The sequence below is a fragment of the Vulpes vulpes genome, chromosome 2 (assembly GCF_048418805.1).
Source record: "Vulpes vulpes isolate BD-2025 chromosome 2, VulVul3, whole genome shotgun sequence".
Taxonomy (NCBI): Eukaryota; Metazoa; Chordata; class Mammalia; order Carnivora; family Canidae; genus Vulpes; species Vulpes vulpes.
In genome coordinates, this window is record NC_132781.1 from 1,526,156 (window position 1) to 1,553,497 (window position 27,342).

The 27,342-nt window shown below is 71.8% G+C and overlaps 1 protein-coding gene across 5 annotated transcripts; it reads left to right on the plus strand.

Moving 5' to 3' along the window:
* Positions 1-309: 309 nt before the first annotated feature.
* Positions 310-27,327, plus strand: AATK (apoptosis associated tyrosine kinase). 5 transcript variants are annotated; one of them, XM_072746329.1, is made up of 14 exons: positions 310-525; positions 12,304-12,437; positions 15,079-15,226; positions 17,420-17,499; positions 17,950-18,068; positions 18,177-18,342; positions 18,982-19,115; positions 20,395-20,479; positions 20,555-20,676; positions 21,853-22,002; positions 22,436-25,037; positions 25,129-25,285; positions 26,162-26,353; positions 26,720-27,327. In XM_072746329.1, the coding sequence occupies exons 1-14, from the start codon at positions 471-473 to the stop codon at positions 26,758-26,760; spliced, it is 4,185 nt and encodes a 1,394-aa protein (XP_072602430.1). In that variant the 5' UTR covers positions 310-470; the 3' UTR covers positions 26,761-27,327. The 5 variants fall into 5 exon arrangements, with proteins under 5 accessions (XP_072602430.1, XP_072602422.1, XP_072602420.1 ...); XM_072746321.1 differs by lacking the exon at positions 310-525 and adding an exon at positions 715-781; XM_072746319.1 differs by lacking the exon at positions 310-525 and having other exon boundaries at positions 18,255-18,342.
* The last annotated feature ends 15 nt before the right edge of the window (positions 27,328-27,342 follow it).

Below are 27,342 nucleotides of genomic sequence, written 5' to 3' on the forward strand. Positions count from 1 at the left end.
CGCCCGTGCCCCCCAGCTCCCCCTGTGCCCCCAGCTCCCCCCGCCCGTGCCCCCCAGCTCCCCCCGTGCCCCCCAGCTCCCCCCGTGCCCCCAGCTCCCCCAGTGCCCCCAGCTCCCCCCGCGCGTCTCCTGCCCCCCCAGCCGCGGAGGGAGCCCCCCCGCCCGCGCGCGCTCCCGCCAGTGTTTTCGGACTGCACCAGCCCCAGCCCCGCGGCGCCGCCGAGCCTCCTCGCCCGCCGCCCCGCCCGCCCCGCCCGCCCGGGCCCGCTCCTGCGGCTGCGGCTGCGGCGGTGGGCGCCGGTGGGCGCTCGGGGGGCGCTCGGGGGGCGCTGCGGGGCGCTCGGGGGCGCTCGGGGGCGGCGGGCAGGGCGCGCTCCGCACCTGCGCGGCCCGGCGATGGCGCGGCGCGGGCCGGGGCCCCGGGCGTCCTGAGCGAGCGCCAGCCGGGGTGCCCGCCGCCGGCCCTGGCCATGTCGTCGTCCTTCTTCAACCCCAGCTTCGCCTTCAGCTCGCACTTCGACCCCGGTGAGTCGGGCGGGAGTCCCTGGCCCTGCGGCCGCCGACCGGCTGCGCCCCCAGCCCCCCACTGCGGACATGGTGCCTTCCTGAGCCCGGTTTCCTCTTTTGCATGGAAATTAACCCTTTGGGCACCCTGAGCCGAGCGCAGCAGGAGCCGCCGGGGGAGGGCCCGGCGGGGGGCAGGCGGGCAGGCCGCGGGGCTGGCACCTGGCAGGGTGGGCACGGAGGGCCGGCGGCGTCTCTGGGGATGCCTCGGGCACAGGTAACTGGGGCAGGAGGGCCCACCTCGGGCCCAGGTGTCCAGGGGAGGAGGTGGCCAGGGGCGAGGGCTCCCTGGGAGGGTGGGAGTGTCACCTTTGGGGCCCAGGCCTCCGTGCCCCCTTGCCCGTCCGTGGTCTCAGCGTGGGAGCCCCTCTCACTGCCAGGAGCCGGTTCCGGGGAGCCCTGCCCAGCGGCCCAGCAGCCTGCACGGGAAGCTGGGAGCAGCTGCCTCCCACAGGACAGAGCCCACCGGGCAGAGGCTCGGGAGTGGGGCCCCGTGGTGCCCAGGCCCCCTGCACCGGGGGGAGGTCCGGGTGGCAGGCCTGGGGGGCACAGCATAGCTGACTGTGGGGCCCCGGGGCCCGGGCTCTCACCCTGCCAGGCAGCTGGCACCGGCCGCCTGTTTACTCGTGGCTGCTGGCATCCTGGAGGGGTGGGTGCCGCAGGGGGCACAGGGGGCACCGGGCCTGGGGCTGCAGGAGGCCCGCGTCCGTCCCCGGGAGGGGGTAGGCTTGCTTGCCTCTGTGTTACCAGCTCCAGCCCTCCTTGGCCCAAGTGGGAGAGAAATCCCTGCCGTGGAGCCCTGGCCCAGGGGCCGGAGTCCCACCCATATGTCACTGGAGCTCGGGCACAGGCCAGTGCAGCCAAAACAAAGCCAGGCACATGTGATGGGCTCTCCTGGGTCTCCCGCCTGGAGCGGGGCCGGCGTGTGCGGCCATGCGCGGCGTCCCCTGGGCACAGCCCCATCCGAAGGCATCTGCTCCTGGGGGAAGGGAGCTGACGTGAGGTCTGTCTGCTGGGTTTAGGGTGTGGGTGTCAATCCCTCAGCAAAGCCTTCCCAGGCCATCGGCCCCCAGGGCCCGGGAGCTCGCTGTCGCCCGCAGACGGCCCAGCGTCTGGGTGGCAGCAGCCCCAGGCCCCGCCAGCCTAGGCACAGCCCTCCGGGCGGCTCCGGCCACTGGTCCCCGCAGCCTGCGGGCCGGGAGGTGGGGGCCGACCCCAGGACTGCGGCCGTGGAGCTGCCGGCAGGGTCGGGGATGCGTGGGCACATGTGCCAGGACTGGCCCTGGGATCACCACCCCCTCCCCCTCTTCCCTGCCTCCCCCCCGCCCCCCCGTGGCGCCCAGAGCTGCCCTGCGTGGGGTTCGGCCTCCGCGTCCCTACGCTCGGTGTGTCCTGGCACCAGACCCTGCCCCCACTTCCGAGGACCAGGGCTTTGCGGGGCTTGCAAGTGTTTGCGTAAACAGCTGCGATCGTCGTAATTATAACGTGTCAGTTTAACGACGTACAGGGAAAGTTGTCATCGGGAGGGCAGGGGGAGGTCCCCTCGGCAGCCCTGGATGGCGGTGGCAGGTGACGGTTGGGGTGCAGGGCTCCGTGCCGGCCCCCACGCGGGCGAGGCGGGGCCCCCTGCCTCCTGCTAGATGCCCGGACCCGTGGAGTGTCTCTGGCGCTGTCTTCTCGTCGGTAAAATGGGACAGCAGGGCCTGTCCCCCCCGCCCCCGGCCCTCGTGCGGTGGAGTGCTGGGGAAGCTTGGCGCCCTGTGAACAAAGATGCTGTTTGGAGGGGGTGGCAGTGAGCCCACGGTGGCTCCATGGCGTTCCTCTGCCCCCAGGGTGGAGGGGGGTTCCTTCCAAGGGCTGCTTGTGTGTGGAGGGGGGGGCGCCCTGCTCCGGCCAGCAAGCCCAGGGGGCAGGGAATACCCCCGGCCACCTGGGAGTCTGTCCCTGTGGCTCCCCCTCCAGGGTGGACGGGGAGGCCGGGCCCAGGCCGCATCCTCACCAAGTCACCCGCAGGCCACGCGTGCTTCCTGGGATTCCCTGGAGGTCGCCGCAGGGGCGCGGCAGGGACGGTGGCGGTTGTATTGAGAAGGGGACTGAGCTTGAGGCTCAGGCCGTGAGTACGGGTTCCAGGGGGGCCCGGGGCTGGGGGGCCCTCGCCCAAACCAGCGCCCTCCGGGGCTGCCACCAGCTGTCACGTGTGGGCGGGACCGGGGTGTGTGAGGGGCCAGGCCTGCACGCGTGCTCTTGGGGCAGGCTGCCACTTGTGGGGTCCAGTGCTTTCTCCCACCGTGTGGGTGGCTGTGGGGGATTTCCTCATGCCCTCGGGGCTGTGTGGCCTTGGGCTGATCCCTCAAGCTCCTGAGACTCGGCCTGGTGCAGGTGACCCCTCACCCTGGGGAGACAGGCTGGACAAGGCCTGAGGGGCGCCGGGGGTGCCACATGCTGGGTCGGGAGCAGTTGGGACGGGATGGCCCTGGGGGACAGGGGGATCCCAAGGCAGGGGGCCGGCCGGGTGGGGCCTGGGAGGCCTCGGTCGGTGGCTGGCAGGTCCAGGCCTCGCTGGGGCTGCTGCGGGTCCCTGACCCGCCGAACACAGGGAGTCCCCGGCCCGTGGGGTGCCGGCTGACTGGCAGGGGGACCTGCCCCTTCCCCCAGCCCCTCGGCTCCCGTCCTGCCTGGGTGCTCACCTCATGTTCCCTCTGGGGAGAGGCCCGCCCTGGGGGTGCTGGGGGCGCTGGGGGGTGGGCGGGGAGCCCTCTCCCTGGCGGCAAGTGCCCGGCGGCAGCAGTTCTCGAACCCGGTGGCTTCTGCTTTGCGGCCTGGCTGGGGCGCCCGGGGCCCACCCTGCGGCCAGCACCACCACCCTTCCTCGCGCCCGGGAAGGGCGGCCCCTGGGCGGGGGGCGCGGGGGGCGCGGGGGGGCTTAGCTTCGGGCACCTTCTCCAGGGAGCCAGCCTCTGCCTTTCCTCCCCCTGGGGCCCTGCCATAGGGGTGACCCCGGCGTGTGCACACCTGCACACGTGCTCTTCACACAGGTGAGCACACACAGGCGCCTGGTGCGTACACCTGGGGCAGAACCCGTTGTTTAAAATATGTGGTTACCGGGGATCCCTGGGTGGCTCAGTGGTTTGGTGCCTGCCTTCAGCCCAGGGCCTGATCCTGAGGTCCCGGGATCGGGTCCCGCGTCGGGCTCCTGGCATGGAGCCTGTTTCTCCCTCTGCCTGTGTCTCTGCCTCTCTTTCTCTCTCTCTATCATGAATAAATAAATAAAATCTTTAAAAAATTTAAAAAAAAATGTCATCACCTCCCTGGGGGCGGAGGGTGTCTCCTGGGCGAGGTGGCCCTGCGTGTGGCCTCCTGACCCTCTGGCCGCCCGTCCCCCCCGCCCGCCGTGGGAGAGTCCATGGGGCAGGGCCCGCACTGGGGCTGGACCCCGGTCCCTCCGAGGCCTGACCGGCTCCCCAGCCTTCGGTGACCTTGAACTAGGCGCAGTGGTGCCCCTGGATTTTGAGTGTGGCCTTCCCCGCCACCCTGTGATGGATGCTCGGGCTCCTGACTCGCTCAGGCGGCCCCCGGGGCTCCCAGCCGCCCCCGCCCTCCGCGGCCTGCGGTGCCCTGTAGACGCGGCACCTGTGCCCACCCAGGGGAGGCTTCAGAAGAAAGGGAGGGAGGCAGGTGCGGTGGCCTGGGGACCTGCGCGTCCACCGCCTGCCCCTCGCGCAGGACCGGGCGTCAGCAGGACGCGGCCTGGCCTCCCCGCCCCGGCAGAGGAAGCGGCAGAGGAAGCCGGGGCAGGGCCGCGGCCCGAGCCAGTTCCCAGGCGGCCTGTGTGGGCCGCGGCCGCCGAGCCCTGGGGCCGGGCGCCTGGTGCCCCGAGTGGGGCGGGGGTCTCCCGAGGCCACCCCGGGTGGGACCGCCAGCCGGAGCACGTGGGAGCACCGCCCGAGCCGGGTACGGCGGGGGGGTGGGGGTCCTGGTTGGACGCGGTGCCCGGGGCGGCAGCTTGTCACGAGGGCCGGGCCCTGGCGGAGGAAGTGGCAGGACAGGAACGGGCAGGGCTGGTGCGGTGCTAGTCCCACCTCGGGGCCACTCACCTGTCCCGGCGTGGGGGTGAGGCGGTGGGGTCCCCGTGAGCCGGGCCAGCAGCGGGGGGGCGGGAGCCGGCCCCGGACTCTGCCCAGGCCTCCCCTGCAGTGGCCCAGGGCCGAGGACCCCGTCCTACATCCGAGGAGTCCTCGCAGGGGGCCCGGCCCGGGGAGGCCCCGCAGGGCTTCACCCCTGCTCCCGTCACTCTCTGATCCTTCGTGATTTGGCACAGGGGCCCCGGGGTTCCGATTGCGGCAGCCCTGCAGGCTGGTTCGGGCCCCGGCTGGGGGCACCGGGCGGGCTCACCTGCAGGCGCCGCGGTGACTCTGCAGCGGAGGCCGTACGCCTGGGGCCATGGAGCCGCGGAGGTGGCAGCAGGTGGGGGCTGTGCTGGGCGAGCCCCCGGGGAGACCCCCCCCGGGAAGGCAGGATTCGTCCCCATGGGAGGCAGTTCCCAGTGCGCCCAGCTGCTCTTGCTCAGACTCACGCGGCCTGCGCGGGTGGGCCTGCCCGAGGCGTCCTGGCTCCCACCGCTGGCCGTGCTCCCCGGTGACACGGCGCCGTGCGTTCCCCGGCCCCACGGTGGACGGCAGTCGCCTTCTGTCCCCCACGTCTCTGTGTCACGTGACGCAACCCACCCTGCAGAGGACTCCCCCCTTTACAGGGCGCGCTCCGGCGTTTACTGGCCTCTGGGCATGTGCAGCCGTCCCCGCCTTTGTCCCCCAGGACCAAGCCCACGAGCCTGCCGGTCCCCCTCCCTTCTCCCCCCGCACCACGCGTGCATGCACAGGGTCGCCTCACGAGGTCACGTCATAGCAGCAAATCGTGTGACACGGGGCCTTCCTCGTGTCCCCTGATTGGCTGGCTCGTGGGGCTTTGCTCCGAGAACGGCAGGAACAGCTCGGGCCCTGGGGCAGCGGCGGTGGCCGCTGTGGGCAGCCCCTCTTGGGGCCCGCGTTTGCCCTCCTGTGGTGGCCGTGCTGGGGCGCAGATGCCGTCCCCCCCGGCGTCGCCTGTGTGGCGGTCCCTTCCGTGATGCCCCTCTGGGCCTCCCCCCTGTCCGTTTGGGGTGGCACGTCTGTACCCTGGAACCCGGAGTCTCGGTCCCACGCGTGTGTCGTGGCTCGCATTTGCTCTCCCGGTGCCGTGTGGCCGCGGAGTGTGCTGGCGCCAGTGGCCCATCCTTCCCAACCCTGCGCTCGGTGACGCGGCGCTGGTGGCCGTCGGGCCCCAGTGGAGGCCGCGCCCCAGGAGCTGGCAAACGCCGCCCATCGAGACCTGCCCCTTTCCTTTTTCCTTTTTCCCACAAAGCTGGTTGTGGGGCGTTAGGGCCGCCTTGTTCGTCCTGGGGACGTGCCTGAGCCCTGCTGGTGGCAGGCTGGCACCCCCAAGCCGCAGCTCCTGGCCACCGCGGGGACGCCGGAGGAACGATCCTGCTCAAAGCCGCGTAGCCTGGGAGGGGGCTGTCCTGTCCCCTGGCGGGGCCTGCTCCGGGCCGGCGGGCCTGGGCTCCTTTCCCAGGTCCACGGGTGCACTCCTGCCCCTGGCGGAGGCTGCAGCTGGCCCGGTGGTGCCCCCGCTGCCCCCACCCCCCAGCCGGCCACCCCCCAATAGTGCCCTGCATGGCGTCCAGGCAGAAACATGGAGCCAAGGGTGGCGGGGCGTCCGAGCCTGGTGGCCCTGGGCCTCTGTCTACCAAGCTGCTGTCCCCTGCGTCCCCTGCCCCGGCCGTGCTGGAGACAGACTCCTCCGTCCGGCTCAGCTGCCCCGGGACCTGGTGCCCAGCGTGTGTCAGGGCAGGGTCCCCGGGTGAACAAACAGGCCTTTCTTCCCGAGGTGTCTCCCACAGGCCGGGGGGCGTGGGGCCGTGGGCGCGTGTGCCTCGGAGGGCCAGGTGGACCGGGCTGGGGGCCCGTGGGGGGGCCGTCCATGCAGGGGAGACCGTGTGGAAGGTAGAGGCAGCCCCCGTGCTCCCCGTTGTCACCCTCACCCCCCAGGCCCCCCACCCCGGGACCGGCCATGCGGGTGGGCCCCACGCTGTGTGGGAGGGCTGTGGGGTCGGCGGTGGCACCCTGGCCTGGGCCTTCTCACGTGTCACTGGACAGTGTGGAGATTGCGGAACTTCCTTCCGTCCCCGTGTTTGTGACAAGCTGGCCTGACGCGGGGCGGGGCCAGGGCGGCTGCTCAGCTGGCCCTGTGCTGGGGTCCCGGCCGGGCCCCCCCAGACCACCAGGCCTGCACCCCTGAGCGTCTGTCCGCACCGTGGAAACGTGCGCAGGTGTGTGCGAGTGGGAGCGTGAACACGTGTGAGTGTGAGTGCGTGTGTTCCCCTCCCCCAGGTCCCCTTGGTGCTGTCCTGCCCCTGGGGAGCCAGGGCCTGAGGGTGCCCCCGTGGGCTCCGTGTGGGGCCTCAGCGGTGACCCATGCGGACGGCAGGAAGGGAGCTGCCCCGCACGCCAGCTGCCAGGCCGCCCTTGGCGGGTCGGGGTCCGGGGTCCAGGAAGGGGTCCTCCCGGGTGAGCCCCTTGGCCCCAGCGCACCCTGCACACCCTGCAGGGGCAGCACCCCGGGGCCGCTGAGTGGTGTGGTCACCGGGGTGGGGGCGCGGCACGCTGGCACCCGGGTCTGGGACACGTGTGCTTCCCTGTGTCGGAGGAGGCCGTGCCTTGGCCTCTCAGCCCCACCCTCCGTCTTCGGGGTGCGCCCTCCCTGTCTCTGCTCCCCACACACCCCCTGCCCTCTCGGCGCCTCCCGTGCCCTCTGTCCTCATGCGGCGGGCGGTGCCCTCGACCGAGCTTCAGGGCTGAGAGGTTTGGAAGGTTCTGGAGTGGGGGCAGCGGGGCACAGCCACCCCAGCCGGACGCCCCGTGGCCCTCTCTCATCTGCTGGGGGGTGGAGGTCGGGTCTGGCTGCACCCCGGCCCAGAGCCCGGTTCTGAGCGGGGAGGGTGTGCCTCAGTTTCCCCACCTGGCTCCGGTCAGCTGAGCCTGGCGGCGGTCCGTGACGGTTCTGGGTGCAGTGCCAGCTGTGGGGCGGGGGTGTGTCCTGCGGGGGTGGCTTTGCCGTGGGAGGCTGGGGTCGGGGGTCCGGAGCCCGCGTGTTGGAGCCCATGCATGTGGGCAGGTGCGTTCCGGCTCACAGACGCCTTAGGGCCCCGCTCTCAGCCCCTGCTCTGCCCTCTCGTTCGTCAAGTGGCCTCTGAGGTTCGGGGGACATGGGGCAGCAGACGTCCCCTGCGGTCACCCTGGAGCCTGAGGCCCCAAGGCCCCGAGGCCGGGTGGCTGACCCGTGGAGTGAGCTCCCCGTGGTGTGAGCAGCCGGGGGCGGGGGGCTGGGGGCTCTGGGGGCCGGGCCGCCGCGCCAGTGCGCCCTGAACACTTTCTTAAATTGAGGTGAAACGCACAGAACAGGGTGACCTGTCAAAGTGAGCAACGCCCGGCGCTTAGTGGGTTGACATGTCATGCAACCACCCCGTCTAGTTCCGGAACATTCTTCTCACCCCGTAAAGACACAGTGGGCCACCTGCAGCCCCGTCCCACCCCTGGCCCCTGGCGCCACCCCCGTTCGCCGCAGACGGTCCACACTAGGGGGGAGGAAGGTGCATGGCGATGCCCAGAGGAGCCCCCACTTTCCCTCGGGGTCACTGGCCGGGGACGGGCTTCCCGCTCTCTGTGTCCTCGCCACACTCACTTCCCATTAAACGATTTGTGACCGTCTTGGCGGGTCAGAGGGCTCGCGTATGCTTCAGAGCAGCAGCCGGGCGGACAGCAGGCTGTGGCCCCGGGGGACGCTGGGGAAACAGAGGCACGGGGCTGCGGGGCTGGAGGGCTTGACTGCTGTGCCCTCGCTCTGCCCAAGTGGTTCCGGAGTGCTGTGTGTCGCAGGCCCCCAGCCATGTCCCCTCAGGCCGCAGGGACAGTGAGGGGAAGGGCCGGCCTGTGGGCAAGGGGGGTCCGCGTGGACGGCCCGGAGGAGGCGTTGGTGGGCGCTGCTTTTGGAGATGGCTCTGGTGCTGCGGAGGGAGGGCCTGGACGCCCCAGACCCCCGGAGTTGGCAGGGTCCTGGCTGTGCTGGTGGCCGTCCGGGCCTGGGTGGGGCTACCCGTGGGGAGAGGTGACGGGTGCAGGGGCAGCTGGCTGTGAGGTCCCGGGAGTGGATGGGTGGGCATGGGTCCAGGGAGCGGGTCCACCCGAGGGAAGGGCCCACCTGGGGGTGGCGAGGAGGGTCCAGTTGGGGACCGTGGTGGGGGGGCCAACGGGTCTGCCCCATGGCCGATGGGGTCTGCCCCATGGCCCAGGATGTGGCTTTGCCCGCTGCAGACACGGCCCGGCTGGGCCCGCTGAGCTCTGGCTTGCTGTGCCGTCTCCCCGCTTCCTTCTGGGTCCCCATCGCTTCCCCGGGGACACCTGGCTGCCCTCGGCAGGTGGCTCCCGGCGGGGGATGGATGGGTGACGCTGAGGCCCTGGGCTCCCGACGGCATCGAGCACGGGGACTGTGATGTGGCTTACGCACGTGTGACCGGAGGCGCTGCGTGCTCATCGGGGCCACGAGGCGCAGACGGCGGGAGCGGAGGCGCCGCTTTGCCGCCCGACAGGCGCCGTCCACGCGTTGAGGGCTTTCTTGGGGGTGGTTTGGTCTTTCTTCGTCCCTTGACGTCCCCGGGACCTGGATTCATGAGCGGTTGCGGTCCCGCCTCGGGTTCCACTTGGTGCAGGTGTAACTGAAATGAACTCTGCGGGTTTGGGTTTTCTTGGCATTTTATTTGGAGGGAGCGCGTGCGAGTGTGTGCGGGGGCGGGGGGGGCGAAGAGAGGGGGTCCCGGCCGACTCCACCGTGACATGACTGATGCCTGGCGCCCCGACGTGTCCTCGTGGCCTCGCGGCGTCTCCGTAGCGTGGGGCGAGCTTTCCTCGGGAACGCCGTCTTCGGTTCGCCGCGTAAGGCTTCCTTTGCAGATGTACTGATTTTTTCTTTTTTTAAGCCTTCCCTCTTTTGTGGACTGTTTGGGCTGTTTTTGTCCTAAAAACATCACCTCAACGAACGTCTCTTCTGTCTGCGGTGGTGACGCGCTCAGTCCTGGGTTCGCCTCGGTTCTGGCTTCCCGTGCCCTCCGGGTTAGGCTCGTGGTATAAATTCCCAGACGAGGGATCACTTGGCCAACGAGGGGGCCGGTCCCCCAGGGGGGCCGTGAGGACGGCTTTCCCGCTTTCCTGATGCTGCCGGGTGCAGGCCGGGGAGCCCGGCGGCAGGGCTGGAGCGCGGGCTGCGGCCGAGATCGCCCCCCGGGCCTGGAAGAGGACGTGGCCTTTTGGGTTGCGCTGTTTTTTTTTTTTTTTTTTTTAATTTTTTTATTTATTTATGATAGTCACAGAGAGAGAGAGGCACAGACATAGGCAGAGGGAGAAGCAGGCTCCATGCACCGGGAGCCCGACGTGGGACTCGATCCCGGGTCTCCAGGATCGCGCCCTGGGCCAAAGGCAGGCGCTAAACCGCTGCGCCACCCAGGGATCCCTAGGGTTGCGCTGTTTTGATTATGGACGAGGCCGAGTGTGGTTTTTTTTAGATTTTATTTATTTATTCATGAGAGACGCAGAGAGAGGCAGAGACACAGGCAGAGGGAGAAGCAGGCCCCATGCGGGGAGCCCGACGCGGGACTCGATCCCGGGACCTGGGGTCACGCCCTGAGCCAAAGGCAGACGCTCCACCACTGAGCCTCCCGGGCATCCCTGATTTGGGGCTTTTGTGGAACGTACGTGTTTATGGAGGCAAATCCATCGATATATTTGATTTCCTCCGGTTGCTTTTATTTATTTATTTATTTTTTAAGATTTTATTTATTTATTTGAGAGTGACGCAAGCAGTGGAAGCAGAGGGAGGGGGGAAGCAGACCCCCCTCGGAGCAGAGAGCCCGCCGCGGGGCTCGAACCCAGGGCCCCGGGGCCCGGTCCTCCACTTGTTGCCTCAGCGTTGTGCTCCGCGCGGAAACCTGGTGACGTGGCTCCCTGGCTCCCGCCGCCGGCCTGGCCCTGGGCCTTTCCTTCTGCGCCTGGCCGCCCGCGTCTTCCCGCGGCACCGTGTGCGCTTCGTGGCGGCCACGTCCTCGCGTGGGGTCCGCTCCGGCCCACGCCCTTCCCGGCTCTGTTTCGCTCCCTGGCCCTGTGTGGAGCGTCATCCCCCACAGGGTCATAGGACCGGGACAGGGGCTTGGAGAGGGCCTGGGGGCCACCCGGACGTGTGACAGCCAGCCCCGCCCCCTCCCGATGCAGACGCGGTCACGTCTCCCTCTGGGGGGGGCCGGCGCCGGTTCTGCTCTGCGCTGGGCCCCCCGCTTCCCGCGCCCAGCTCCCAGCTCCCTTCGCAGCCCGCAAGGGGCCCTGAGCACACGGGGGAGGGTGACTGGGCGGGACGGCTCCTCGGCGCGGGGTCCCGGGGGCAGCGCTGGGGGTGCGGCCCCGGGTGCGTGGCCACCGTGCCTGCTGCCCCCCTCAAGGGCCAGCGGCCAGAAGACCTGCCCAGTGGGGGGGGGGGAGCGGGGACGCAGGGGCCCCCGCGGGTGACCCCCAGGGCGCTGGTTGCTCCCCGGGTGCGGGGCCGGGGCCTGTGGAGGCGCTGGGAGGTCTCTGCCTTGGGCCCCCTGGGCTCGGGTCGTGGCTGTCCCTGCCGCCCTTGCCCCCCAGTCCCCTGGCCCTGTGGGCGAGGGTGGGGCCCAGGGACCCGGCAGGTGCCCGGTGCTTGCCCTCGGGCTCCCGCGGCCTCCAGGCAGCCCCCCAGACAGCCCGTCAGCCCGCAGCCCGGGGTGCCCGTGTGGGCGCAGGAGGGCACCTGTGCTGCCTCAGGCTCCTCGCTCTCGCCGGGACGCCGTTCCCTCCTGTGCGGGGGAGCAGGCCCGGGGTCACCTCGGGGGCCGGTTGGGACCCCTGAGGCCTTGCCGAGACCAGGGGTGACTCGCACGGACGTGCCTGGTGTGGCCGGCTGCTGCGTCGGGTGATGGGGTCTCAAGGGGTCAGCCACGGGTGGCAGGGGGGTCGGCGTGACAGGTCGGGGGCAGGCCACGGGGGCCGCGGGGGCGATCCTCTGTGTCCGGGGAGTGGTGCTGTCCCGGCACCCCCGTCCCCACACCTGGTGACGCTCAGGGCCGAGGCACCGGGTGGGGCGGGCGCCGCCCTGAGGGTCCCTGCTGCTCCCGGGACAAGCAGCATCAGGGGGCCTTGGGGACGCCAGGCCGGGTGCAGGAGGCCCGCGGCCCACCCTCCCGGGCCCTGGGGTCCCCCGCCCCCCGCCTCGGCTCCAACCCCGCCGCAGAGCCTGGCGGGTGCCTCGCTCCGGGCGCCCCTGGGATCCTCACGGCTCGGGCGGGGTGACTGGCCCTGGGGTGGCGCCGGGAGGGCAGGCGGGTGACCGGGTCTCACGATCGCCCGCCGCTCCGCGTCCTCGGACTGAGGCCAGAGCGGCGCCCCGTGGCCGTTCCGGGAACTGCGGGTCCGAGCGGCAGAGGCCGCGTGTGCACCTGCGGAGCCGGGTCGGTGCCTGTGGGTGGCAGGTGCGGCGGGCCTGGGGGCGGGGTGGGGAGGCAGGGGGCCGAGGGCCGGAGGCCGGGGCGGCAGGGGTGTGGGGCCGGGCGAGCTGCCCCTGTAACCCCCTCTCCCTCGGCAGACGGCGCCCCCCTCAGCGAGCTCTCCTGGTCGTCCTCCCTGGCTGTGGTGGCCGTGTCCTTCTCTGGGCTCTTCACTGTCATCGCCCTCATGCTGGCCTGTCTGTGTTGTAAGAAGGGCGGCATCGGGTTCAAGGTGAGGGCTGGGGGGGTCCGAGGCGGGTGGACGGGATCCCGAGGGCCGGGCCCTCTTGTGCCCACGCAGCGCTGGTTTCCCTCCTTCCTGGGGTCACCTGCAGGCCACGCAGACCTGGGACCCCACAGCCTCCCTGGGGGCCGCCGACGGGAGGGGCCTACAGGCTTTTGGGGACCCCTGCCCACTACCTCCCATACTTTGGGTGCCCCGTGTGGGCCCGGCCCCGTGCTGTGGGATCCCGGCTCAGGGCCCGGCCTCAGCGCCGTGCGCAGGTTGGGCGCCCTGGGACAGTGAGGAGGGGCCTCGCGGGCGGCCGTGGGGGTCCTGAGCACCGTGGGAGGGGACTCGCTTCCCCGGGGGCCCCTGACTTCCCGGGGAGAAGTGCCCCCGGCCCCTCAAGCCCTGATCGTGGGACCCAGCAATGAGAAACCACAGCCACCCGCACACGCTTCCCGCACACCAGGACCCCCCGGCCAGCTGGAATTGCCGTCCTTGGGGCCCCCAGGCCCCCACAGGGAGGGGCTGGGTGCCGGAGGTCGGGGCGACCGCGCAGCAGTAGCCAGCGCTGCTGTTCACGGAGCGTCAGCCAGACGCACGGCCCTGGCCTCTCGAAGGCCGCCCCCAGGGCCGCTTCCAGGGAGCCTGGGCCGGAGTCAGCGCCGAGGCCCCCGGGATGTGGCCAGGGGCTCCCCGGGGAGCTGTTCGGGGAGGGAGGACCAGGCGGAGGAGCTGGCGGCCCAGAACCGCCCAGATCCCCGACCCGAGGCTCCTACCCCGGCCGCCTGGGCTGGAGGCAGTTCCCGGGCCTGGCGGCTTTAGGAGGGGACCGGCCATGCACGTCCCCGCTAAGCGGCCCGCACCACAGCCGCGACACCCCCGTTTAGAGAGACGGCACCCCTGCCACGTAGGCCGTGCTGTGTCCTCCACGAGGACGAGGAGGTGCCTTTCACCCAGCCGCCCTCCCGGGTCCCCCAGTGCCCCTGTGGCCGGGCTGTGCCCTGGCAGCTGCAGGGTCCGTGCCCCTGCCCGCGCTCCCTTGGCCGGTCCTGGGGAGGCCGTCTTCCTGCCCTGTGTCACCTTGCAGCGCCCCAGGCAGGATCCTGGAGCCGTGAGGCCCTGGGGGTGGGAGTGGGGGCCCGTAGAGGTCAGCCCCTCCCCAGGGCACGGCGGGAACAAGGCCCCAAACAAAGGCCAGCCTCGGCCCCTCCCACCCGTGCCCTCCTCACTTCCTGGGGAACATGGTGCCCAGAACATTCCGGCCCCAGTGCGCCTCGGTGGGCGGGCCTGCCTGCACGGGGACTCCTGCCTGGTCTCTGGGGGCCCGGGGCTGGGCACCCCCGTGGAGCTTGCTGGGAGCAGGGGCCGGGAGGCGATGCTCACGCTGTCCTATGTGATCGCCTGCTCTGCTGGCACCATCCGGCGGGCTGCCAGGCGGCACCGTCAGGTATGGGCGGGGGGCTGGGGCCAGGCGTGCTGGGGGGTGGATGGGGCTGTAGTGGGTACCCCAGGGCCCCCAGGGAGGGCTCACGGGCCCTGGGAAGGGGAGGCATCGCAGGGGATGCTTCCTGCTGTCCCCAGGCTCTGTCCTCTCTGGGTCGGTACCAGGACTGGGGTTGCCTGCAGTGGGCTTCGGGGACGAAGGAGGGTCCCCGGGGGCACGAAGGGCCAAAGGAAGAACCTAGGCCCCCTGGCTCCCGGTCCAGCCACCTGCCCACATAGGGGCTGTGCTCTGGGCCTCAGTCTACCCACCTGGGCAGTGGGCTTGTGGGCTCCGGGGGTGGGAGCTGCTCTTGTTTCTGTAGGAGGGGATTCCTGAGCCTCTGGCTCTGCTCTGGAGTGCGCTCTGGACCCGGGGGAGGGGCTTCCCCACCGACAGGGACAGGTGCGGCAGCTGCATTTCCAAATAGCAGGCTGGCCAGGTAGGGCCCCCCGCCCCCTGCCCTGGCTGCCACGGCCGGGCCAGGCTCTTCAGGAGCCCCCGGAGCAGAGGAAGGCCCTCCTGGGTCGAGGTCCAGGGCGGCCCGCAGGCAGGTGGCTGCGGAAGGTGGCAGGGAGCCTGGCCTAGGCCTGCAGCCTGGGGGGTGGGCTCCCTGTTCCGGGCCCTCAGGAATGCAGCTTGTGGAAGGGGCAGGGTGGGCGGGCTGATGGGGCCCCTGTCCCCGCTCCCCAGCCCTGACCTCGAGGTTGGGATCACAGGCTGCTGGGGGGAGTGGGGGCGCGAAGAGGGTTGGGGGGCTGACCGACCGGATGGGCAGGGGCAGCCGGCCTGGGGCTCCGGGCACCCATGCTTGAGGCCCCCTCCAGGCCTCTGGGAGGAGAATCACCCTCCCCTCTGACCAACACAAAACAAAGCTGTCTGGTCCCCCGGTGCCCGGGCAGCTGGGGGGAGTGGGGGTGTTCCCTGCCCGAGGACTGGGAAGGTGGGGGGCGCTGGCAGGTGCCACCTTGGTCAGGTGCTGCCCAGCACCTTGGGCAGGTGCTGACCACCTTGGTCAGGCCCCCAGCCCGCTCCACCTCCGGCTCCAGAAGGAGCGGAGAGCTCGGTCCTTGCCGAGCCTGGCCTGCACCCCTTGCCCCTGCCCTGCCCCCCGTCCCCGGAGCCCCGGAGTCACTGCCAGCGGGCGCCCACCTACCGCCGCAGGAGTTTGAGAATGCCGAGGGGGAGGAGTACGCCGCGGGCTTCTCGGCACAGGGGTCCCCTGCGACAGGGGCTCAGAACGGGCCAGACGTGTACGTCCTGCCACTCACCGAGGTCTCCCTGCCCATGGCCAAGCAGCCGGGGCGCTCAGGTGAGTGGACCCCCCCGGAGAGGCCGGGTGGTGCACACCCGTGTGACTCCGGGGTCCGGCCTGGCCTCTGGGCTCAGGAGGGGAGAGGCGGGAGAGGGCTGGTAGGTGCCCCCTTCTGGTGGGACCTGGGGCACCGCGGACAGGCTTGGGTCGGCCTCCTGCCCGCCCCCCGGGGGCTGCTGTGCAGAGGGGCAGCTCCGGCTGCAGGGGCGAGGAAGCTGTGGGCCTGGTCCTGCGATGGGCTACCCGTGTGCTGGGAGGAGGGGCTCCCCCGCTGTCCCTGGATGGCTGCCCCCACACGACCCCCTGAGGCCAGCATGGCCCCGCAGGGACATGGGCCCCATTGTGCCCAGTGGGCAGGGCCCACCTACTCAGGGAGGAGGGGCTCGTCGGGGCCCCTCCGTGGGCGGGCTCGTGAATGGGCCTTTCACTCAGGCCTTGGGGTGGGGGCAGGAGCAGCAGGGCCTCTTCCATGGCCCCCTTGCCCTGTGTCCCGTTTGTTCCCCGTCCTGGGGTCCCCCCCAGGGCGAGCGTCCACAGGACAGATGTGGGTCCAGGCTGGAGAGGTTAGAGGTCAACATCCAAGCTGGGCTTCGAACCTGTCTGCCTGAGGCTGGTGCTGTGGGCACCCCTGGTCGTGTCTGGGTCCGTAGGGGGAGGTCCCGCGCTGACCCCCACCTCCGAGGCAGCTTGACCTCAGTCCCTGTGGGCTCCGAGGCAGGGCCGTGCCCGCCGCCCTCCCCTCCTCCAGGGGCACGAGGAAAGGGTGTCGGGCCCTGCAGGGTGATGAGCAGGCCCATCCCTGCTCTGTTCCAGGCCTTGGCAGGCCCATGACCACGAGGCTGCCCACTGTGAAGCCCAAACTTCTTCAAGGGCTGGGGACCCCCAAGGTGCTGAGTCCTCGGAGCAGCCCTGCGGGCCCCCAGCTACCAGCCCTAGGACCCGGGGTTCCATGGGCGTCACCGCCCACCCTCCAGCCCGCATCTCCTGGAGGAGAGGTCACCGGTTAGGCAGGAGCCAGGGCTGGGGCTCAGAGGCATGTGCCCCCACACAAACTGCAGAGGGTAGGCCCCCTGCTGTAGGACACTCCCCTGGCCTTCCTGGATGGCCCCGGGGCTCCCTGAGCTGTGCTGGCCTGGACACTGCGGCTGGTGGGGAGCCAAGGGTCACCTACCCCCAGCCCGGGCCTGTCACGTGCACACAGTGTCTGGGACCTCGAAGAATCTTTGAGACGTGGCTTCTCCCACCCCTTGGGGGGCTGTCCCTGAGGGTGGGAGCAGGGACCAGAGAGAGCGATTGCTTGCTTTCTCTATTTCCATAGCCCATGTCTCAGATCTGCAGGGTACCCCGTGTCTGGGGAGGTGATGTCGGGGGGCAGCCCCCCCCCCGGAGGTGAAGGCTGAAAACCCGAGTAGCAGGTGCCACCTGTTGAGACTGTAGATAGAGGAAGACAGAGCAGGGGGAGGAACCCCGAGGCTCGAGCCCCAGTGGGACCCTCCCCACCCTAAATTCTGCTTAGCGTCAAGGTCTGTGTTCCCTGGGAGCCGCCCCCCATCCCTGGGGCTCTCCTGGCATCCTGGCCCAGCCCTGTCCCCTGGGCCCTCAGGGCGGTTGGCGTGGGAGCAGAATTCGGGGAATCCCTCGGGGGACAGGGTGTGAGTGGGCTCGGCAGCCGTGGCCCGTCCTCCGGGGCCCCCGCTGACCCTTCCTCGCTGCTGACCTCACCCACTGAGGCTGCAGGAGAATGGGCCCAGTGTGTTCCGTGCACGGCTGTGCCAAGCAGCCCCCAACAAAGGAGCCTTTGGTGTGCCTGGTGCTGGAATGCCAGCCTGCGGCAGGGGTGAGGGGACGGGCGGCTCCAGGGCCCTCCTCCCCATGGGCTTGGCCCCGGCCATCCCGCCTGCCTGGCATTGCCCGCGCGCTGGTCTTGGCTCCAGGCCCTGCTGTCTTTGCGGCTTGTCCCTGTAGTTTGGGGACCAGCCTTCCCAGACCCACCCAGAAAGATGCCCGGATGCAGCTCGCAGGTCCACAGCTCTCCTGGGCAGCAGGCATCCTGCTCCTGATGGCAGCCCCCCAGCTGTGGCCCCGGCGCTGGGGGGCTGAGGGCAGGTGCTGAGTGGGCAGCCCTGGGAAGGGCAGATGGGGGCGCTGACAGCCCGAGCCGGGGTTCCTGAGCCCCCTGCCCTGTTACAGTGCAGCTGCTCAAGTCCACGGACCTAGGCCGCCACAGCCTCCTGTACCTGGAGGAGGTTGGCCACGGCTGGTTCGGGAAGGTGAGTTGCTGACCCCGGGGGCGGGCGGGCGCTGACGCCGGGGGGCCGGTCTCCTGCCCGGCAGGCACAGGGGCAGGATGGAGACCTGCTTCCCCTGGGAGCCGCCCCACCCTGGGGTCCCCTCCCGGGGGCGTCCCTTCCGGGCAAGTGCTGGTGTCAGATGCTGGGAGGCGCCCTGGGAGCGCCGGGTTGGGGCGGCGCGGGGTCTTGGTCCTGGCTGCTCCCCGATCCCCAGCCTGGGGATCCCTGCTTCCTCCCCGCGGACCCCCAGAGAGAGCCGGGAACAGCCGGGGGCCTCGGGATGAGCACGAAAGGGAGGATGTTACAGCCGGGAGGGTTCCCCCAGGAGGGGCCCAGAGCCCCTTCTGCAGATGAGTAAAGCAAGGCTTCCAGGTCGGGGCTCGGGGGGAGCGAGGGAGGGCAGGGCCGCCGTGACGCCCGCCCCCGCAGGTGTTCCTCGGGGAGGTGAACTCGGGCATCAGCAGCACCCAGGTGGTGGTGAAGGAGCTGAAGGCGAGCGCCAGCGTGCAGGAGCAGATGCAGTTCCTGGAGGAGGCTCAGCCCTACAGGTGGGTGGCACCTGGGGCCGGGCTGTGGCGGGCGGGGGCTGCCGGGCACGGGGCCCTGTGAACAAAGGCAAGCTCTGTGCTGTCCCTGCTCCTCCCCTACCCCTGCAGAGCCAGCCCCCCTCCCCGCCCGCCCGCCCCCTCCTGGCCTGAGTTCGAGTCAGGGGGGCAGCCTGTTGGCTCCTGCAGGGCCCTGCAGCACAGCAACCTGCTCCAGTGCCTGGCCCAGTGCGCGGAGGTGACGCCCTACCTGCTGGTGATGGAGTTCTGCCCCATGGTGAGTGGCCGCTCCCGCCTCCAGCCCCTGCTCCCTGAGCGGGCCCGGGGCGCATGCCCACCACGTCCCGCGGCAGCCTGCGGGGGGGCGATCCCACGTCACCCGGGAGGGCGGCCGCTGCGTCTGGGCCCCCCGCCTGTCCCCCTCAGTTAGGATGCTTTCCTGCGAGGCCTCACCTCTGTGTCCTGGGCCTCACGTGGCCCGTGTTCCTCCCGGGGCGTGACCCTGGCTGCCCTCGCCCCCCGCGGCTCCAGGCGTGCTGCAGCCTCCCCCCGTCTGGTTTCTGGACTCCGGGCCGCAGCTGTGACCTCCGGCTTCCCCAGCGGCTGGGCCCTTGCTGGAGCCAGGCAGTGTCCGCAGGTCAGGGCTGTGCCCGCTGACGCTCGGGTCGTCTGCCCTGGGCCAGTAGTGAGGTGGCGAGCACATGGGCCCCAGGGTGGTACACAGGGCGTGCTCCTGTGGCCCCGGGCTCTGCGCCCTCCACCCGTGGGGTTGTCCTCCCGCGAGCAGGCCACCGGGGCAGACCTCGTGGCTGTGGGGTGGCTGCGCGGCCACCAGGCCCTGGTGGGGAGGGCGCCTGTGGGGCTGGCTGGGGTGCCCGCCCCGATCGGTGCGTGACGGTGCCGCCTCTCTTGGCAGGGGGACCTCAAGGGGTATCTGCGGAGCTGCCGGGTGGCAGAGTCCATGGCACCTGACCCCCTGACCTTGCAGCGCATGGCCTGTGAGGTGGCCTGTGGGGTCCTACACCTGCATCGCAACAACTACGTGCACAGGTGAGGGCGGGGCAGGGTGCCGGCTCTCTGGGCATCCCCGTGGGGCTCAGGGCGGCTCCTGCCCTCGCACCGAGGGGCCCTGGGTTCCCGCCTTGGGGTCGTGTGAGGCTCAGCTGGTCCATCTTTATTCAGCCTTTAGGGACCGTGGTGCTTTAATGAAGACCAGATAGATGGGGCGCGGGATGGGGACCTGCTTCTGCAGGACGTCAGGCTGGCCCAGGCGAGCACAGGCAGGGCCCAAGGCCCATCCACCGTCCCTGGGGTGGCCAGAGCCCCGCGGTGGCCCCACACTGGCCCTTGCTGGCCTCTGGATCCCTAGGCCCCGGGGGAGGGATGGCTCTGTCCTGCTTCCCACCCTGGCCCTGGAAGTCGGAAAGACGGACCAGGGTGCCCAGCCCAGGGGGACGTGCCGGAAGAAGTGGCGATGGACGAGCGGCCCACCGGCCCCGGACGCCGCACAGGCCGTCCTCCCCAACAATATCCTGGTGCTGAGTGATGACACATGCAACTCCAGCATCAGTGATTTTGTTGAAGAGGGCAGCTGCCAGCCTCCCGACCTGCCCGCCGGGCCCACCCAGCCCCAAGCACCCGCATGCCCCAAAGGCGCGGGCCCGTCTATGGCCCCCGGTGGATGTGCGCTGACCCCACCTTTGCCGTAGGGGCCCATGCCCCCCACACCCTGTGGCCCCCGAGCAGGTTGGGGGGAGGTCCGCAGCCCTGGGCCCGCTGTGCTCCAGGGGGGCACTCCTACCCCTACCCTGTCCTGGGCCAGGAGGGGCCCAGCCCCGTGTGAGCAGGGCCGGCCTGGATGCCCTGGGCTGCTCAGACCCCAGGGTGCCGGTTGCCTAGAGGGAGGGTGGAGCGGGCGGGAAGAAAGCCTGTGGTGTCCCCGGCTGGCTGGCTGGCCCCCCAGGGGTGGCTCAGCAGGCAGGGGGACGGAAGCCAGGACAACAGCAGGGGTCAGGAGGGAGGGGCTCCAGCAGGGCCATCCGGGCCCCCGTGCGTGCTCCCGCCCTCCCTGGGCCTCGTTTTCCTTGTCTGTGGTGTAGCGTGTGCGGCCCGTCCCCGTGGGCCCCCGGCGCGCCCAGTGCTGGGCCGGGGAGGGGGCTCGGGGCAGCTGGGGGTTCGGGCTGCCTCTCAGACGCCCCTTCCCACCTGCTCGCGAGCGACAAGGCCTCGGGGACACACGGCCCGCCCCACGGCCCCGCGGCCCCGCTGCCCCCCTGCCCCCCTGTCCCCCAGGGGCCCTGCCGCTGACCCGCACCCTCCCGCCCTCTAGCGACCTGGCCCTGAGGAACTGCCTGCTTGCGGCCGACCTGACGGTGAAGATCGGCGACTATGGCCTGTCCCACGGCAAATACAGAGTAAGAGCACGGGGCCGCGTGGGGGGCAGGGCCAGCTGCCCGGCGCCCCCGGGTAACGCCGCCCCTGCGCCGCAGGAGGACTACTTCGTGACCGCCGACCAGCTGTGGGTGCCGCTGCGCTGGATCGCACCCGAGCTGGTGGACGAGGTTCACTGCAACCTGCTGGTGGTGGACCAGACCAAGGCCAGCAACGTGTGGTGAGTGGGGGGCCGGCGGCGCGGGAGGACACGCCCAGGGGGACCCAGAGGCCGCCAGGCCCTGGTGTGTGGGTGCGTGTCCAGCCAGGACGCGGGGCCCGCCGGGCTCCAGGGGGCAGAGACGTGCGATGACCTGCTCATCTGCCCACCTCACCTCTCCGTGGCCCCAGGGGTGCTGGCGGGGCTGCCGGGCCACCTGTAGCCCACGGTCCTGCCCCTCCCAGATCCACGGACACCCACAGACCCCAGGCCCGAGCACACGTTCAGGTGGGGAGGCCGCTGGGACTGAGACGGGGCCTCAGTGTGGCCCCCCCTGTCTGCGAGCAGGCCGGGCTCTCCTGTCTGTAGTCTGGGGCCTCCCTCCTCCCCGAGCACCCGGCACCGGGCAGGGCACAGAGGGGCATGCAGACCTGGGACTGCAGCCGCTGGAGGCTCTGGCACGGTGATCCCGTCTTCCTTCCCCACCTCTCCTCTGCACCCTGCCCGCCTGCAGCTCCTGGGGCCTGTCTGGCCTCCCTCTGCTCCCAGTGAGTGCTCAGAACCTGGACCCATGGACCCCCCCTTCCTGAGCACCCCGGGGCGTTTCACTTAGTGCATCACCACTGCACCCCCGTCCCCTGCCGGCCCAACCTGACTGGGGTCCTCTGGGTGGCTCTGCTCCAGGCCACCCGACTTCTCTGTTCCTTATGCTCTGGGTCTCTGGGGTCAGCCTGGGCCCGGGAGCTGGAGGAAGGACCACGGAAGGAACCCAGGTGCCATTTCCCAGCCCTGCAGGCTGCGGCCGCCCCTGCCGCGCCCTGGGCCCACACGTGTTGTGGACCTAGACCCCCTCCCCTCCCCCGCCATCACCGGGCCCCTAGCACCGGGAGCCTCACCAGGTTGCTCCAACCCCTGGTGCGGTGTCCAGCCTTCACCGCGGCAGTGAACAGATCGACAAGTGAACGGACTTGGGTTTGGGGAAAGGCCCGCGTGGCTTTTATTTGCCTGGGTGACCTGGGCGCCGCCTTGGGCCTGGCCGGGTCACGCATCCTGCCAGTTTACCCAAGGACCATGCTACCCTTTGGGAGGGGCGTCCGTAGGATGCTGGCGGGATGACAGGAGCTGCCCTGTGGTGGCCGAGGCTCTGAGACCCCGGGCAGCCACGCCAGCCCCCTCTGACGGCCGTCATCTCCGCAGGTCCCTGGGCGTGACCATCTGGGAGCTCTTCGAGCTGGGCGCGCAGCCCTACCCGCACCACTCGGACCGGCAGGTGCTGGCTTACGCTGTCCGGGAGCAGCAGCTCAAGCTTCCCAAGCCCCAGCTGCAGCTGACTCTGTCTGACCGCTGGTGAGGACCCTGGGACGCCAGGCTGGGTGGAGCGCCCCCAGCCGGAGGGGCGAGACCGAGTCTGACAGCCTGGGTTTCCAGCTCACGCCGGCTCCCCCTCTGGCCAGCACTGACCTCTGGGCCCTGTCCTGTGCCCACGGCCCAAGTGGTCTCTTTACCCAAAACACAAACGCACCTGCGGCCAGGGTGGGGGCGAGCTAAGGGGAGAGCCCTGTGCCCACCGCTTTGGGAGAGTTGGGGTGTCCGGGAGTGAGCTGGAGGCTCTCTTCCCTGTCCTTGGGGGATTCTGGGTAGGAGGAGAGGCCCCAGACCTTGGTGCAGAGGGCTGCTCCGCTCGGCCCGGCGGGGACTGGGGTCCAGGCTGGCGGTGCCCCGGGGCGGCAGGCGACGGGCGCGCGGGCAGGGCCTGAGCCCTGGGCCTCCTTCCGTGCAGGTACGAGGTGATGCAGTTCTGTTGGCTGCAGCCTGAGCAGCGGCCCACGGCCGAGGAGGTGCACCTGCTGCTGTCGTACCTCTGCGCCAAGGGCGCCACTGAGGCGGAGGAGGAGTTTGAGCGGCGCTGGCGCTCCCTGCGGCCGGGTGGGGGTGGCGGGGGCCCCGGGCTGGCCGGCCTGGCTCTGGGGGGCGCGGGCGAGCTCGCGGCCGCCTCGTCCTTCCCGCTGCTGGAACAGTTCGCGGGCGACGGCTTCCACGCGGATGGGGATGATGTGCTGACCGTGACGGAGACCAGCCGCGGCCTCAACTTCGAGTACAAGTGGGAAGCGGGCCGCGGCGCCGAGGCCTTCCCCCCGCCCGGGGGTGCAGGGAGCCCCGGCCGCGCCGCGCGCCTGCAGGAGCTCTGTGCCCCTGACGGTGCGCCCCCCGGCGTGGTGCCCGTGCTCAGTGCGCACAGCCCCTCGGTGGGTAGCGAGTACTTCATCCGGCTGGAGGAACCCACACCCGCCGCCGGCCACGAGCCTGACTGCGCCGGCTGCACCCCCAGCCCCCACGCCGCGGACCTGCTCCCCGACACTGGTGACCAGGACAATGACTCGGAGGGCAGCACTGCCGCCTCGTTGGCCATGGAGCCGCTGTTGGGCCACGAGCCGCCCGCCGAGGGGTCCTGGGGCCGCTGTGACTACTACGGGCGGGAGAGCCATGCCCGAGACCCGCCCTGCCCGCTGGGCTCGCCGTCACCGGGGGCCCTCGGGTTGGCGCAGCCTGGGGAGGAGGACACCGACTGGGGCGCGGCTGCCTTCTGCCCACCCTTCTTGGAGGACCCACTGGGCACATCCCCCTCGGGGAGCTCTGGGGCTCAGCCGTCCCCGGGTGGGGAGGAGGTGGGGGGGGCCGAGGCATGCAGGGCCGCCCAGCTCAGGCACTGGAGTTCCAACGTGTCCGCCAATAACAACAGCGGCAGCCGAGCACCAGGCCCCTGGGCCCCGGGATGTGTGGGGGGCTGCATGGGCTGCTGCCCCGGCACAGAACACGCCCTACAGGCTGTCCCTGAGCTGGCACATCCCCTGGCCATGGAGGACGCCAGAGAGCCTCTCCTCGGGCCGCAGGGGGCCTCCTCTGGCCTGGAGCTAGGCCGCTGCCTTGGACCCCCTTATCTGTGTCCTGCTGGGGGCCTGGCGCCTGCCACCTGCCTGGTGACCTCGTCCTGGACACAGGGGGCCGTGGGCTGGGGTGACAGCCCCCAGACAGAGCCCAGGCTTGCTGAGGAGGCCGAGGGCTCCAGCAGAGCTCAGCGACCCCTTCCCTCCATCCCAGCCCCATCCCAAGAGGGAGCCCCGCTGCCCGCCGAGGAGGCCGGTGCCCTCGCCACCCTGCCTGCCTTGCCCCTGCCTGCTGGCAGCTGGGAGACTGCCCCTGAGGTAGCCCCGAGCCCAGAGAGCCGCACTGGTTCCCCTGGGCTGGAGGCGCCAGTCAGCGAGGATGAGCACACAACAGAGGCCACTTCCGGCGTCTTCACAGACTTGTCCAGCGATGGCCCGCCCGCGAGGAAGCCGGACGTGCCGCCGGCCTTCCGCTCCCTGCAGAAGCAGGTGGGGACCCCCAACTCCGTAGACTCCCTGGATATTCCATCTTCTGCCAGCGACGGCGGTGGCTGCGAGGTCTTCAGCCCGTCGGTCACCGGCACTCCCGGCGGGCAGCCCCGAGCCCTGGACAGTGGCTATGACACGGAGAACTATGAGTCCCCGGAGTTCGTGCTCAAGGAGGCACACGAGCCGTGTGAGCCCGAGACCTTTGGGGAGCTGGTCTCCGAGGGTGAGAGCCCGGGGCCCGAGACTCAGCTCCCCGCCTCCCTCGGCGGCCTTGGGGAGAAGAACCCCTACCGTGACTCAGCCTACTTTTCGGACCTCGACACAGATCCCGAGGCCACCTCCGGCCCCCCGGAGAAGGGAGGAGGTGCCCTGGCCTCCAGGCTACAGCTGGATCTGGAGAGCCCTGGGCTGCAGTCTGCACAGCCCTCGCCTGAGTCTGGGGTGCCCGGGGGGACACAGGGCCCTGGCCCCAGGGAGGTGCCGCCCCTGCGACTGCTGCCGCTGGAGGACGCGTGTCCGGAGCCGAGCACCTGCCCGGAGAGCCCCAGACTGGAGCCTCCCTGGGCTCCGGGGCTCAGCCCCGGGCGCCCCAAAGTTTTCCAGCTGACCCCAGTCCCGCTGAGCTCCGAGAGCCCCCGCCCTGACCTCCAGGAGGCCCAGCAGGGACGGACGGGGGGCCCCGGCGCCCCCAGGACCCCGCTCTGCTTGGCCTTGCCCGCACTGCCCGCGGCCGCGGAGGGCCGGCCGGAGGAGGAGGAGGAGGACAGCGAGGACAGCGACGAGTCCGACGAGGAGCTGCGCTGCTACAGCATCCAGGAGCCCAGCGAGGACAGCGAGGAGGAGGCGCCCCCGGTGCCCGTGGTGGTGGCCGAGAGCCAGGGCGCGCGCAAGCTGCGCAGTCTGCTCAAGATGCCCAGCCTGCTGTCCGAGGCCTTCTGCGAGGACCTGGAGCGCAAGAAGAAAGCCGTGTCCTTCTTCGACGACGTCACCGTCTACCTCTTCGACCAGGTGGGCGGGCGCCCCGGGGGCGGCGGGGCGGCGGGGGTGGGGGGAGCCGTGGGAGCGCCCGCTGCAGCCCCGTGCCGCTCTGACCCTGCAGGAGAGCCCCACTCGGGAGCTCGGGGAGCCCTTCCCGGGCACCAAGGAGTCGCCCCCCGCCTTCCCGGCGGGCGGCCCGCACGCCCCCGGCGCCCCCGGCGCCCCCGGCCGGCCTCCGCGGGCCGACTCCGCCCCCGACGGCTCCGCGGTGGAAGAGGGTGAGCTGGGGGCGGGGCGTGCCGGGCGGGGCGGGGCGTGCCGGGGGGCGGGGTCTGCTGGGCGAGGGGGCGGGGCGTGCTGGGCAGGGGCGGGGTCTGCCGGGAGTGGGCGGGGCGTGCCGGGCGGGGGCGGGGTCTTCCGGGCGGGGGGTGGGGTTTGTCGGGCGAGGGGCGGGGCGTACCGGGCAGGGTCCGCCGGGCGTGGCGTGGAGGGGGCGTGGCGTGCTAGGCGAGGGGCGGGGCGTGCAGGGAGGGGGCGGGGTCTGCTGGGCGAGGGGGCAGGGCGTGCCGGGTGGGGGCGTGGAGGGGTGGGGCCTGCCGGGAGTGGGCGGGGCGTGCCGGGTGGGGGCGGGGTCTTCCGGGCGGGGGCGGGGTCTGTCGGGAGAGGGGTGGGGCGTACCGGGCAGGGTCTGTCGGGTGAGGGGCGGGGTCTGCCGGGCGTGGCGTGGAGGGGGGCGGGGCATGTCGTGAGGGGCGGGGTCTGCCGGGCGTGGCGTGGAGGCGGGGCGGGGCATGTCGTGAGGGGCGGGGTCTGCCGGGCGTGGCGTGGAGGGGGGCGGGGCATGTCGTGAGGGGCGGGGTCTGCCGGGCGTGGCGTGGAGGCGGGGCGTGCCGGGTGAGGGGCGGGGTCTGTCGGGCGGGGTCTGCCGGGCGTGGTGTGGAGGGGGCGTGGCGTGCTAGGCGAGGGGCGGGGTGGCGGGGGCGGGGTCTGCCGGGGGCGGGGCGTGCCGGGCGGGGGCGGGGTCTGCCGGGGCGGGGCGTGCCGGGCGGGGGCGGGGTCTGCCGGGGGCGGGGCGTGCCGGGCGGGGGCGGGGTCTGCCGGGGCGGGGCGCGGCCGTGACGTGCCCGACGGCAGTGACGTGCGGGCCCTTGCAGGCGGCGGGCTGGCGCGGGGAGACGGCTTCCCGCGGGGCGCGGTCCCGGAGCCCGCCCCGCCCGCCGCCCCGCCCGCCGCGCCCCCCAAGCCGGCGGCGCCCGGCCCGTCGTCGCGCTTCACCGTGTCGCCCGCGCCCGCGTCCCGCTTCTCCATCACGCACGTCTCGGACTCGGACGCCGCGCCCGTGGGAGGTGAGGCTGCGGCGGGGCTGCGGGGGGCGCGGCGGGCGGGCGGCGGGGGCTGGGGCCGAGGCCGAGGTCCGCGCTCGTTATTTCGCGTGTCCGGGCCTCAGTTTCCCCGCCCGTAGGAGGGCGCAGGGCAGGGCTGAGCTCTGCTGGGCCTGAGGTCGGGTCCGGAGCCTGGTGACGCGGCGGGAGGAGACCCCGGGCGGCTCCCGCCGGGCCATGGGCAGCCCCGCTGCGGGGGAGGCGCCAGGCCGCAGCCCCGCGGTCACCTGGCCCGGGAGGGGTCGGAGGTCAGGCGGGCCCGGCGGGCGGCTCTGGGGACCGCGGTCTGCAGCGTCTGCAGATGCTCACGCGGCACCTCCTGTTGGCCAGGCCCGGTGGCAGGTGCTGGGGGCAGCTGTGAGGAGGCTTGAGCCCCTGCTGGTCCCGCTCCAGGCAGCGGCGAGGACGGTGGTCGGCGGCCGGCACCCAGCACCCGGCACCCGGCACCCGGCACCCAGCACCCGGCACCCAGCACCCAGCACCCGGCACCCGTGCGGCGCCCTGGAGGAGCGGGGCAGGACTACTCTGGACGCTCGGGCTGGTGGCGAGCGGCCGGGGGCGCCCAGAGCCTCAGGCCCGAGCAGCCCCTGCCCCCGGCAGCCCCGCCGCCCCGCCCTGCGTCACAAGGGGCTGCTTGGCTTCTGCGCCCGAGGACCTGCTCCCGCGGGGGCCTTGCATGCCCGCCCGCCCGCTCCTGCGGTGAAGCCTGGGCGCTGTGTCCCCGGGGAGGACGGGCGCAGGCCCGCTGGGACGGCGTCTCTGCCCCTTCGCCCCTCTGCCGGGCTCTGGGTCTGCCCAGCAGGAAGAGGCCCCCGGGCTGTCCCCCGCCACCTTACCTCAGTCTGTGGCTGTTCCCCTGGCGACTCCGCTACCCCGGGGCTCCCTCCCCACGTGGTCTGGGCCAGCTCCCGTCTGGGTGCAGGGTCTGAGTCATGGGGGGGGGCTGCCCGGCC